Source organism: Mirounga angustirostris, unplaced genomic scaffold (genome assembly GCF_029215605.1).
Source record: "Mirounga angustirostris isolate CCGP_5_RB_7025 unplaced genomic scaffold, mMirAng1.0.hap1 SCAF_4, whole genome shotgun sequence".
Classification (NCBI taxonomy): domain Eukaryota; kingdom Metazoa; phylum Chordata; class Mammalia; order Carnivora; family Phocidae; genus Mirounga; species Mirounga angustirostris.
In genome coordinates this window covers 91,705,681-91,719,063 of record NW_026991712.1, presented here as the reverse complement: position 1 = coordinate 91,719,063, position 13,383 = coordinate 91,705,681, and the positions used below count along the sequence as shown (strand labels likewise).

The following is a 13,383-nucleotide window of genomic DNA, read 5'->3' as shown; positions in this document are numbered from 1 at the left end:
TTACCCAGCCCTGACTCGAGCTGCTCTCAGTTTGTGGCACGGCGGGTCCACACGCGCGGCAACATAAACTCAACCCTGGGACTGTAACCCGCAAAGGTCCCAGCCGCCCTATCCCGCCTGCATCAGGGCGCGTGCCTTCCTAGTGACTACAGCACCACTGTCCCTGGTGCCCAGGTCCGCCTACCCTCTCTCTTCTCTTCGATAAGTCGTCCCCGATAGCGCCGCGGGCCAGAGGAGCCCGACTAACCTCTGGGGAAGAAGCGGCAGGCTCATTCTTCCAGAGAGCGGACAGCACTAACCCTCTCTGTCCGCACCCTCAGTCCGGGCCGAGTCCGAGAGCCTCCCGCCGCGCCCCCACCCCGCTCCACCCCGCCTTCCCTCCCGGCCCCGGTCCCAGTCCCACTTCTTACAGCACTCCGGCGGTCCCATCCGGGCGGCAGCAGGGCGGGTTAAGCTCCTCGTAGAAAGCGTCAGAGCGGCATCCCCGGACACCCCTGGCCAGGAGCTCGACGGTCAGGCGAGTCAAAGTCCCAGGAGCCTGGAGCAACCAGCTGCAAGAGCTTTGAGTGGCGAAACACTGACTTCCGCTACCGGCGGGTCCTCACCAACCAGAGACCGCCTACGTCACTTCCTCCTCGAAGGCAAAAGGAACGCCGGGCGGAAGTGGGTCCCGACGCGGACCCGGAAGGGGTTCGTCCCGGGGGCGGGTCCAGGAGGCTCGGAACCTCGTGGAGGCCGAGGTAAGGGCTGTAGGAGCACGGCGTTCGATCGCCTTTGCTTGCGGCTCAGAGTTAGTGGCGTAGTCCTGGCTGAGGCCCCCGTGGCGCCAGCAGCAGAGGAGGCGGGGGCATTTGCGGCCGGTTGCTAGGGTGGCGACTGGGAACCTACCGTCCCCCGTGGCCGCCCGCAAACGCCGGGGGCTGGTGCGTGCACCGTGTCTCCCGAGGATGCTCAGGCAGCATGATCGGTGCGCGGAGCACCCCCTCACTCTGTCCTGACTGAAGACTCGGGTTAGGGACGTCTGACAGGTCTGTTACTACGCCCCAGCCCCTCAGTGCATCATAGATAACAACATGTTCTCGGGCTCCGTAGGTATTGGAAGCAGGGATGGTAGGTCGCGGAAGAAGGTAAGGTCGTGACCTCTCTCCAAAAGGCGTTCAGATCTGTGCACGTGAGACACAAATGACTAGTGCCAAGTTGTATGGAAGATACCTTAAATATTGAGGCAATAGAAAAGGCTGCGAGAATGGTCTAGCCTCGCAGGAAGTGGGCCTCAGAGGATAACACCGATTTAATAAAATAGGTTGACATGACAGTGCACGTTATTGTAGGTGAAAGGAACAATATGAAGAAAGCAAGGTGGCAGAACAAAGGAAGGAAACCAACGAACCTGACAAGAACCCAGTGATAAAGAGCTGGAACAGAAAGTGGAAAGAGAGAAAAGAATCCTACTTCAGAAAACGGATGAATTAGGTGGAAGTTTCTGACAAAAGAGAGGACAGAGGCAAAGAAGCAGTTTAGCTTAGTGGTTAAAAGAAGAAATTTTGGAATTTGACTGTATTGGAACCTGGCTTTGGCACTTAAAACTGGGTATATGATTTTGGGCTAGTTATTGCACATCTCTTTGCTTAGTTTTCTTGTCTGTAAAATGGAGGTAAGAAAAGCGCCTACTTTGTAAGGTTATTGTGAAGAATTTTTTTTTTATTTTTTTTTAAAGATTTTATTTATTTATTCATGAGAGACAGAGAGAGAGAGGCAGAGGGAGAAGCAGGCTCCCAAGGAGCAGAGAGCCTGATGCAGGACTCGATCCCAGGACCCTGGGATCATGACCTGAGCCGAAGGCAGACGCCCAACCATCTGAGCCACCCAGGCGCCCTATTGTGAAGAATTTTTTATCCTTATATTTACAATATTCTAGATGCTTTTCACTTTTTTAATTTATTTTTAAAGATTTTATTTATTTATTTTGACACACAGAGAGAGAGAGACAGCGAGAGAGCGAGCACAAGCAGGGGGAGTGGCAGGCAGATGGAGAAGCAGGCTTCCCGCTGAGCAGGGAGCCCGATGTGGGACTCAATCCCAGGACCCTGGGATCATGACCTGAGCCGAAGACAGATGCTTTATGACTGAGCCACCCAGGTGCCCCTCTAGATGCTTTTTAAAAAATATTTATTTTAGAGCATGAGCAGGGGGAGGGGCAGAGGGAGAGAATTTCAAGCAGACTCCCCGCTGCGCACAGAGCCTGCTTTGGGGCTCAATCTGATGACGCTGAGATCATGACCCCAATGGTAATAAGAGTCCGGGGCTCAATGGACTGAGCCACCCAGGCGCCCCTAGATGCTTCTCTTAAGTGCTTTGCACATGTTAACCCTTTTAGTTAACTCAGTTGCTATTTGTAATTAAACAACTGCATACGTTTACTCAGGTGTATACATTGAATAAGTTGCCATATAGTAAGTGCTCTGTAAGTCTTGGCTCCTCTAATAATATTTTTTATTAATGAGCCAAAGTTTGCTACAAGGCTTATGAGCCTGAATGGCAAAGGGGATTGTGTATCTTAGAATAAGAAAAAAAATGAGGGGTTCAGGAAGCGAGGTAGGTTCGGTTTTACCCATGTTCGATATGATGCTGCAAGGTATTTGAATGGGTATCTCATGAAAGTTTTTGGAACTCTTATCATTGGTATTCACGTACATGAACAGGACGGAAATAGAGATGTAGGTGTCCCTAGGCCTAGGTATGCAATATGAAGTCTCCAAGGAAAATACTGTGGAAAGAATTGATAGATGGCCAAAGACTATCAAGAGGAGCAACTATAGTTAATGGGCTGGAGGAGTAAGGAATAGGGAAGAGTTGATGAAATGGCCTAGGCTAACAGCGTTATCACCATGTTAATATTCTTTCCTTGATTTTTAACTGGCTTTTGTTGGTTCTTAGGTGAGGAAAAATGAATGGTTACTAAAAGAAAATATTAAAGAGATTAGGCATTGAATATTTGTTTGTTAAGATAGGCTAAAACCAAGTGTAATCAGAAATGGACCCTGTAGAATTAAACCAAAAGTAAAAACCAACAACAAAAATCAGCTTCCCAAAAAAAGGGTGTATTTGCTGTCTCGTATTGTGTCTTTTTTAAGTTGCATGGGTGTTTGGGGCACTTTTCACTCTTCCATATCAAGACCAGACTGGCTTGACTTAGTATCTCCTTCACTTGTTGTCTCTTTTATCTATAAACATGTTTTCAGTGAATTTGATTTAGAGGAGAACTAAGGCATCTTTCAAAAATAATTTGCCATGTTGCTGTATCACGTTTCTGTGCCAAGGGTAGGTGGCTGACCTGATTTGGAAATCAAAGAAGGACATACATGTACTAGAACAGTAGTTCTCCCAAGTGAGGAACCACACAACCACAGCATCACTTGGGAACTTCTTAGAAAGAAAAATCTTGGGTCCCATCTCATACCTACTGAATCAGAATAGGCACTGTGGAGCTTTGGTGGACGTGGTTCCCGGCAATCTGTTTTCATAAGCCCTCGGGTGATTCGGATACATACTAGAGTTTGAGAATCACTGCTGGATGTGTGCCACGAGGTTGGGGATTTTATTTTACTCAACACTCTAGTGTCTAAAACGGCGCTTGTCTGGGTAGTAGGATTACAGTAATTGTTCACTGTAAATATTTTCCGACTCAATCTTTTCAATCTCCGTGTAAAAATTTGATGGTGGTTAAATGAACAGTAGTGAATTATTTAGCTGCACTAAGGCCATATGTCAGTTACTTGTGAGGCGGGCACGACAAGGTGACCAATTTGAAACTTGAGGAATGAGGGCTTACATGTTGAGTCAATAGCAAATACAAAATGATGATGTCAGGTATTTATGTCAATGCTTTACTCAGAGTAAACAAAGGTTAAGAAGTCACAAGTTATAAGTTTTTGTTTTTGTTTTTTTTAAAGATTTTATTTATTTATTTGACGAGAGAGAGACAGCGAGAGCAGGAACACAAGCAGGGGCAGTGGGAGAGGGAGAAGCAGGCTTCCCGCAGAGCAGGGAGCCCAATGCGGGGCTCGATCCCAGGACCCTGAGATCATGACCTGAGCCCAAGGCAGACGCTTAACGACTGAGCCACCCAGGCGCCCCTTTTTTTTTTTTAAAGATTTTTTATTTATTTATTCATGAGAGACAGAGAGAGAGAGAGAGACAGAGGCAGAGGGAGAAGCAGGCTCCCCGATGAGCAGGGAGCCCAATGTGGGGCTCGATCCCGGGACCCTGGGATCATGACCTGAGCCCAAGGCAGATGCTTAACGACTGAGCCACCCAGGCGCCCCTTTTATTTAATTTTTTATTTATTTTTATTTATTTTTATTTTTAAAGATTTTTTTTATTTATTTGACAGAGAGAGACATAGCGAGAGCAGGAACACAAGCAGGGGTAGTGGGAGAGGGAGAAGCAGGCTTCCCGCCGAGCAGGGAGCCTGATGTGGGACTCGATCCCAGGACCCCGCGATCATGACCTGAGCCGAAGGCAGACGCTTAACGACCGAGCCACCCAGGCGCCCCTTTTATTTAATTTTTTATTTAATTTTTTTTAAAGATTTTATTTATTTATTTGACGAGAGAGAGACAGCGAGAGCAAGAACACAAGCAGGGGGAGTGGGAGAGGGACCAAGCAGGGAGCCCAATGTGGGGCTCGATCCCAGGACCCCGGGATCACGACCTGAGCGGAAGGCAGACACTTAACGACTGAGCCACCCAGGCGCCCCAAAAGTCACAAGTTTTAATCACATGATACACGGTGGTGTTTGCTAGACTAGCAGAAGCAAGGTACCCAAGGAGCTGACTTTTCTTTGTGTGTGTGTACAGCTGCCTCACTCGCAGTTTCAGACGTTCTAACATGGGGCTTACGAAGCAGTACCTACGCTATGTTGCCAGTGCGGTCTTTGGCCTCATTGGCAGCCAAAAAGGTAATATTGTCTTTGTGACCCTTCGTGGTGAAAAAGGACGCTACGTGGCGGTACCGGCCTGTGAACATGTTTTCGTCTGGGACTTAAGGAAAGGAGAGAAGGTAAGCCAGAGATCAACTAGGTTGGTAACGGATTTATAGGTATTTGAGGATGGAGAGGCAGAGTGGGAGAGCTCTGATTTATTATGCACAGATTTTTTTTTAACGTATGTGCCCCTGAAAGAGAAATCTTTCTTCGTTGGGTCTAGGTAGCCAAGTATCAGGTTCTGTTGTGTTTTTCTGCACTAAATTCTGAAAACCACGACCAAATAGGAGCTTACTTCTTAGGTATCCATTTGTAGTATTTACGAGTAATTATTTGTAATCGCAATTCTGACATGTTTGGTTTTCTCTACCAGTTCTTTATTTTTCAAGTTCCTCTAGTTGCCCTCACAACCAGTTATAAAATATTAGGCGTTTAAAAGGACTAATACTTAGCTGTGTTGGCAGAACCTTTTTTTTACTGATACAGAGGAGGCCCAAGTTTGTTAAGCTAGGCTTTGATATTTTTGTGTCACTGAGTTCCCTAAGCCTACCATTTCTACCACACCAAATACAGGTATTTTGATCTTGCCCAGTCACTGTGTGACTCCCAGGAGGTTAATACTTTGATACTTGTTGCTAGCCAGTTTCTTGGGGATAAACCATGTAGCACCCTAGTGCCCTACCGGTTGGTTTCTCTCAAGATGGGGTTCAGTTAAAGCAAGGATGCGTTTATAACCCTTTATGGAATATCATTTGGTGTTAACTTAGGATAAGGACTTAGTAATTTATTGCTTGGGAAATTTTTGTGCATACTCTGCTAATGTAGAGCTTTGGAGAAAATAATTTTAACCCTTCTTGAATGTTTCATTGCCCTGTACAAATAATAATTCCTATATGAAAGAACTTGAGATGGATTGCAGAATTTCATTATTATTCATAAGAATGATTTAGAATTATTGATGCTCTTAATTTTACTGTCCCCAATTATTCCCAGACATTTCCTTTGACGACGTGCTTAACTCTACCTGTACATTGTTTATGATTCCTGTGATTTCAGATCCTCATCCTTCAGGGGCTTAAACAAGAAGTCACTTGCTTATGTCCCTCCCCAGATGGGCTACACTTAGCTGTTGGTTATGAGGATGGGTCTATCCGAATCTTCAGTCTCCTAAGTGGAGAAGGAAATGTGACCTTCAATGGACACAAAGCAGCCATCACTTCCTTGAAGTATGATCAGCTAGGGGGCAGGCTGGCTTCCGGGTCCAAGGTAAGACCTTGAATCAGGTACCCAGATTTTAATCTAGTGAACGAGTGTAAGGCTTATGCTGAAGCAGGTTGTTCGCATAAACTGTTGGGTGAAACAGTGGGTCTTCGATGTACAAAATAGTATAGGTGGTGGAAATGGAGGAAAGAAGGATGAATGTGAATTGGGAGGTTCATTTTGTTGCCTGTCACATTCTCTAATAAAAGCCTATTAAGTATAGGAACAAGATGAGGATGCCTCTGATAAATATTATATAACATCATTATGGAAGTGCCACTTAAAACAGTACACAAGGGGAAAAAAAAAACCAGATGGGACAAGGAGAGACAAACGGTCATTCTTTGCCATAAAGATTGGTAGCTTTCCTATGTCTCAGAGTCATCAGTTAGAAAATACAATGTAAAAGGTTGTATTTACAATAGTATATTAAGTGACAGAAAAATACTATGAAACTGTACTGAAGAATGTAACAGAAGACCTGAACAGAGATACGAATCATGTTCTTGAACAAGAAGACAAAGATGCTGGTGTTTTCTGGTTAATTTATATAGGTACAGCAATGTAAATAAGTGTCTCAAAGAAGTTTTGTTGTTGTTGTTTTAGTAACATGACCAAATTATTTAAAAGGGTGTATGGAAAACAAATGAGTCAAAAGCACCAGAAATTTGGGAAAGAGGAATAATAAAAGAGGGCTGTAGATTATTTTTTTTCAGAGTTAGATATTTTTTTAGGAGGTCTCAGATGTTAAAATGCGTTATGAAGTCATAATTAAAATGTGTTAAACTAATCTATCAACACAAAATAGGTAGGTTATTGCAACCAAATGGGAATCCCAGACACAAATCCACTTTCCTATTTCTAATTATATTTCAAAGATGACGTTTCTGGTGTGTATAAAAATGATGAATTCTAAAACAGTGCTTAGACAATTGGCTATGTAGGGGGAAGTTTAAGTTAAAGCTTTATGCCACCTACCAAAATGAGTCACAGATTAAAGACTTACATATTAAAGATATTTTATGTAAACTGGAAGATATGTAAGTAAATATTTATCTGATACCAGGGTAGGAAAGGACTTGAAGCATATCAGCAAAGAAATTAGAAAGAAAAAGAGTGATAGATTAGATTTAGATTTAAAACATTTGTACATTTAAAAGAAATAGGAAAGTTGTTAAGAGTAAGTTCCAAGAGTTCTTATCACAAGGAGGAATTGTTTTTCCTTTAGTCTTCTTTTTTTTTTCTTTTTATTCTATTTATATGAGAAGATGGATTTAGCATCATGTTATATGTATACCTTAGACTTATACAGCAACGTATGTCAATTATTTCTCAATGAAACTGGAAAAAAGTTAAAGGACATTGAAAAAGAGAAAGTATTTAATATTTTCAGTATAAAAAGAATTAATATCCTTCATCTCTTAATAACTTAGAAACAATCAAACAAAAAGTAAGACCCAGAGGAAGACGAAAGACAGGCCTTAGCAGTTCAGGAGAGGTACAAGGGGCCAGTAATCCCCACAGAGCATGGACAGAATTTCTCGTTGGTGTTCAGAAATGTAAATTCAGTAACTACTGAGACAACATTTGTAGCTGGTTTTTGAGAAACTAGTGATATCCAGAGCTGAGGAGATGGGAAAACTGGCCTTGTCATTCATATCCCTGGTGGACCTAGAGATTGGTGCAATTTAAAGAGATCAGCTTGTGATGAATTGCAAACTGTAAAGATAGAAATACCTTTTAACCCAAGAATTTCCCTCTTTAGTATTTATTCTGATCTGAGGTATATACGGAGATTTATGTACAAGAATGTTCACTTCCACATATTTATAATAGCAGAAAACTGGGAACTACCTAGATGGCTAAAGTAGAAAAATGTTTAAATGGATTATGGTATATCCTTAGGATTGATTATTTTGTGATCATTGAAAATGAGAACGGTCTGGAAGGACATGGAAAAATGGAAATATTTTGAAATAATGGGGAAAAAAGGGGGGAGGGTTATAAAATGACATGAATAGCATGATCCCAGTTTTCTGAAAATAACCTGAATGTTGAATTGGAGCAGTATAGATGGTGGAATTAACTGTTGTCTATTCCCTCAAAACTTTTCTGTTTGCTTTTCAAATTTTCTACAAGGACTACGTATCACCTTTGTAATAAAAATATTACATCGTATTGTTTGTCGAGGCCTGATGAGGTAAAGAAAATTCTTCTGTATTATCTGATCCCTTTAGGACACAGATACTATTGTGTGGGATGTGATCAATGAAAGCGGCCTCTACCGTCTAAAGGGGCACAAGGACGCCATCACACAGGCACTGTTTCTACGAGAAAAGAATCTGCTAGTTACTAGGTAAATAACAGTTTCATTTCCAGTTCTTTTCTATGTAAATGCATCAGAGAGGGTTTCAAAGACAGAATTTGGGTCATTCCTTCCTCATTCGTCCACACTACCCTCAGACTCATGTGTTAGCTTCTTCTGCCCTCTGCTTTCCTCTCTCCTTCCCTCTTCTCCCCAGTAGTACCCTAGAAGCTATCCATAGAGTTACTTCTAGCATTTTTAATTCTCTTCTGATATGTCATTAATATCCTCTGGTTTTAGCTTTTTCACGGTCCTTAAGCTTTGGCATGTCATTTATAGAATGAACTGTCTGCTTTCTGGATCCTGAGAAAGTCAGGAAAACAGAATGTGGAGCAGTGAGCAGAGGTGAATACCAAGTGTTTGAGTTGCCTGCCTTTTGAGAACAGACATACTCTCTCTGTAGACCTTCTGAACATCTATTAGGTTGAACCATATGAAATTTCCATTTGTGCAGGTCAAACATGATAGGTCAAATATCAGCAATTTCATATGTTTCAACCTGATATAATAATGATCCATCCTAAGGAATGGCCACCCAGGAAAGTTTGGGATCCTAAGGTTTGCCAGCAGTAACTAGAAGAACTATAGTAATGATTCAGAAGCAGTTATGAAGGAGCCCTGAGTGCCATACCATTGGTGGGCTGGTTCCTGTGGGATGGCACATTGGTGTGTTGTTAGATAACACAGATTTTGTGAGAGAATGACTAATGTTCTAAAAGAATATACACATTTAGCCCAGGGAACAGTTGATCCTTGAACAACAGGGTTGAATTGGTCAAGTCCACTTGTATGCGTTTATTTTTTCAGTAAATCCAGTACAGTACTGTAAATGTGTTTTCTGCTATGATTTTCTTAATATTTTCTTTTCTTTAGATTACTTTGTTGTGAGAATATTACATGCAAAATAGGTGTGAATGAACTGTTCATGTTACTGGTAAGGCTTCTGGTCAAGAGTAGGCTATTGTTGTGGGAGAATCAGAGGTGTGTGTGTGTGGATTTTTAACTATACTGGGGGTGAGGGATTTGGCGCCACCAGCCCCCTCATCGTACAGGGATCAACTGTGTAAAAGAAAGGAAATAACACAGTGAGGTGGGATTGTATAGGAAGGACTTTACAAGTGGGGTTTTTGGTTTTTGCCAGTTTAGTCATGAAGGAGGATTATATTCGATTTATATTAGTGAAGAAGCAGGGAAGGGGCATTTGAGGCGGGAAGAGGAGAGCTCATTGGCAGGGAGACTCAGAGCCAATGAATGACAAGTTTTGAAAATGGTGCTGAAGAGCCTGATTTTGATTCTATAGAGAACCTTGAGCTAGTGGAAGTTTAAACAATTGAGATTATCTGATAGTTTATTGGATGTAATGAAGGCACAGGAATGGACAAAGACCGGATGGGAAGCTATGAAAATAGTTCAGGCAGTAGAACTTAAATTCAGGTTCGCGGGCAGAAATGGATTGGAAGGAGTCAAGGCCTCCCAGAGGAGGTGTTTTCAGGATGTGGGGACCACCTGGACATGGGAGATGGGAGCAGAAGAGATGTGAGAGATTTCTGTGTCAGACAGTGGGGGAATGTGGGTGCTGTGACAGGTCAGCGTCTGTGTTCTGTGACGCTCTGAATTCGTAGTTATTTCTGTGCTTACAGGTGAAACATTGTATTTTCTACCTAATAATGGAAAGTTAGGATTCTTTACTTTTTAAGAAAAGCGTCTGTGTTCTGTGACACTCTGAATTCGTAGTTATTTCTGTGCTTACAGGTGAAACATTGTATTTTCTACCTAATAATGGAAAGTTAGGATTCTTTACTTTTTAAGAAAAGGTGAGGTAGAGTGGTAGCATTAGACATTGTTGCTACGTATATTTTTTTGAAGGCAACACATGAGTCCTTGACCTACCATTTACTGATTTTTTTCTAATAAGATTTTTCTCCTGTTTCTTTTTTTAGTGGGAAAGATACCATGGTGAAATGGTGGGACCTTGATACCCAGCACTGCTTTAAAACGATGGTTGGCCACCGAACCGAGGTACATGTAGGATCACGGGCCCAGGGAAAGAATGGCAAGGCAAAAAGATGGTTTTCTTCCCTGGGCCTCTCATGGCCCTTTGCTTTTACTGCCCACAGTAACCATCATGTGCTGTCTTGAGAGACAGGTTGGAGTGGTGGAGGGAGCGAGCACTAGCTGTTGGAGCAGACAACAGCTACCCTGGCATTTAGTAGAAATTGGCCTTGGAGAAGTTTCTAATCCACGAACATGAGTTTCATTGTTTTTAAATAATGTGTCCACCTTTTTGATGATAGGGAGGTCTATTGACGCTCTATGTACAGTGCTTGGCCCCGTGACCTGTAAACAGCAAATCGTAGTCATTATAATAGTTACCCGAATGCAGACGTTTTCAATAGAGATCAGGGAGTATTTTATATCTTTGCATCCTCCTCCATGCTTTGTTCATACCAGGCTCTCAAAAACATCAATTAATGACGAGGAAAAGCAAATTATTCTTGGACTGTTGATTCACAACAATACTGTTCTTTTCATTGTTCTTAGATATTTGAGGCTGAAAATTATACAATAGACATCAATGGGGTACCTTTTATTTGCAGGGCATGGCTGAAAGCAAAGAAGTACCGGACTTAAAATCATCCTTTGAGTGGCTTCTAGTTAGGAATTGTGCTGAACAGCCATTATCTAAATTTAAGGGTAGGAAATTACAGAGAAACTTGTAGTTTACTCCATAATCAACAGTTCTACCACAGGCCATGTTTTCTTTCCAAAAGTGAGATTTTTCTCTCTCTCTTTATTTTTAAGATTTTATTTATTTATTTGATAAAGAGCGCACAAGCAGGGGGAGCGGCAGGCAGAGGGAGAGGAGAAGCAGGCTCCCTGCTGAGCAGGGAGCCCAACGTGGAGCTCGATCCCAGGCCCCTGGGACCATGACCTGAGCTGAAGGCAGACGTTTAACCGACTGAGCCACCCAGGCACTCCGAGATTTCTCTTACTGTATTTTGAAAGGGTTACCTTAAAATGAGGCTTTGCAAATGTCAAACAGATTTCACTACACACAGTCTACTTAGATTTTTGGAATGTCACATCATATATCCTGGAGTCTCTTAAAAATCATACTATTTGAATCTTTTTATACTCTGTAGGTGTGGGGGTTGGTGCTGGTGTCAGAAGACAAGAGGCTCATCACTGGGGCTTCCGACAGTGAGCTGAGGGCTTGGGACATAGCCTATCTACAGGAGGTAATTGTTTTTGGTTTTTTTTTTGATCACGGGCAGTGCCGTGTTTCAGCAGTGTCACAGGTTCATTGAATTTTGAATTAGCTATAATTATTGAGTACTTCCATAATACTAGAAGAAATTTTAAAACTTTTAGTCAGAATTTTTTTCTTCATTGTTAGCTCAGTTGTCCTCATTTATTTGAGCTCGAGGAAGGATAGTTTTAGGCTTACACCTTCTGGTGATGCTAATGTTTTAGTTTGTGGGGTTCTTAGCCCAGAGTTCCTGGACCTTTGGGTGTGCATGGATGGACTTCAGGCTATCTGCGACCCTTTCCCCTCAGACAAAATTCTGTGTAAAATTTGTGTGTGTGTATAAACATATGTTCTGAGATCTGTAACTCTCTCAGATCCTCAAAAGATTTTGTGTGGAAGGAAGTTTATGGACTGCAGGTTTAGCTGGAGTTAGGTGTGTAGCGTTGTGTTCAGTAGCTGTTCTGGTGGGTTCTACTGTAGTAGGCTAGGCTTTATCCTTTCTTCATGTCTGGATTGCCTTTGTAGTTCTGTGTGCCAGACTGGCATCTTTCCTCCAGAATATGGTAGCCTTTCACATAAGAAAATTTCAAAGTTAATGAAGAATCAGTCATCATTTTTTCACCTCAGTTTAAATTACTAGGTTGCTAAAGCATAGTCTGTATTTTTTGGAAAGTTACCGGAGATAGTATAGTGAATACTGTTTTGTTCGTATTTGCCATAGTCTGTTTTTAATATACTCTGGTTAAGTGCCTACCACTGAAGAGGTTTGATCAAAGAGACCACTTATTCATGGACATAAGAATAGGTTTCTAAGTCATTAGGGTTAAGAGACACTTCCTGGGACATATTATTTCAGCTTCTATTTTCCCATTTTTATAAAACAGGTGGAAGACTTAGAAGAACCAGAGCCCAAGAAAAGCAAAGGGTCTTCCCCTGGAATACAGGACACACATGAGCCTGAGGATGGCAACCCAGAGACAGATGAAACTCCTGAGGATGTAATTCTTTTTCTTATCTTCATTTGTGTTGTGTCATGGGGAAAGCGAGAATTGGAGACTTTTTAATTTAAAAACTCACAGTTATCGTCATTTTTGGGAATATCTTTGTCCCCTGCATCTCTTTAGAATCGTACCTTTTCAGAGGTTTGACAGAACTTGCATTTTACTTTGGTCTTCTCCCTTGCTTCTTCCATAGCGCATCCTTACATGCAGAAAAGCTGGTTCCATCATGCGGGAGGGAAGGGACAGAGTTGTGAACCTTGCGGTCGACAGGACAGGGAGGATTCTAGCTTGCCACGTGAGTACCAGTTGTCGGAGAAAGCAGGGACGGGGCTGTTCCTTTCAGAGACTCGTGCTTGTTTTATATGCAGTGTAGAGATTAATTTTCCCCCAGTGTTGTTAACAATTCATTATGTGCTGCTGTGTAGACCTATAATCCCTAGCTTCTATTAGCATAACACAGTAATAGTTACTATTATTGTTCTTATTAGTTAGCAAGCATTAAATGCGTGCTTTTCTGAGCAGT

The 13,383-nt window shown here is 42.3% G+C and overlaps 2 protein-coding genes across 9 annotated transcripts in view; one reads left to right on the top strand and one right to left on the bottom strand.

Moving 5' to 3' along the window:
• Nucleotides 1-567, bottom strand: part of GDAP2 (ganglioside induced differentiation associated protein 2) — an 85,296-nt gene extending 84,729 nt beyond the window's left edge. For 5 of the 7 annotated variants that reach the window (XR_010410757.1, XR_010410759.1, XR_010410760.1 and 2 more), the window contains exon 1: nt 411-564. The gene's annotated coding sequence lies outside the window, so the exon portion shown is untranslated. Of the gene's footprint in view, nt 1-410 lie in introns of all 7 variants that reach the window. The other 2 variants (XM_045896858.3, XM_064588563.1) reach the window with 2 other exon arrangements.
• A 60-nt stretch (nt 568-627) lies between these two features.
• The window catches only part of WDR3 (WD repeat domain 3), a 36,557-nt gene continuing 23,801 nt past the window's right edge, over nt 628-13,383 (top strand). The window contains exons 1-8 of one of the 2 annotated variants that reach the window (XM_045896856.2): nt 628-740; nt 4,860-5,061; nt 6,041-6,250; nt 8,482-8,600; nt 10,550-10,628; nt 11,753-11,848; nt 12,744-12,857; nt 13,054-13,155. In XM_045896856.2, coding sequence (XP_045752812.1) covers nt 4,891-5,061; nt 6,041-6,250; nt 8,482-8,600; nt 10,550-10,628; nt 11,753-11,848; nt 12,744-12,857; nt 13,054-13,155 — 891 coding nt within the window. In that variant the 5' untranslated portion in view covers nt 628-740; nt 4,860-4,890. The other variant, XM_045896855.3, reaches the window with a different exon arrangement.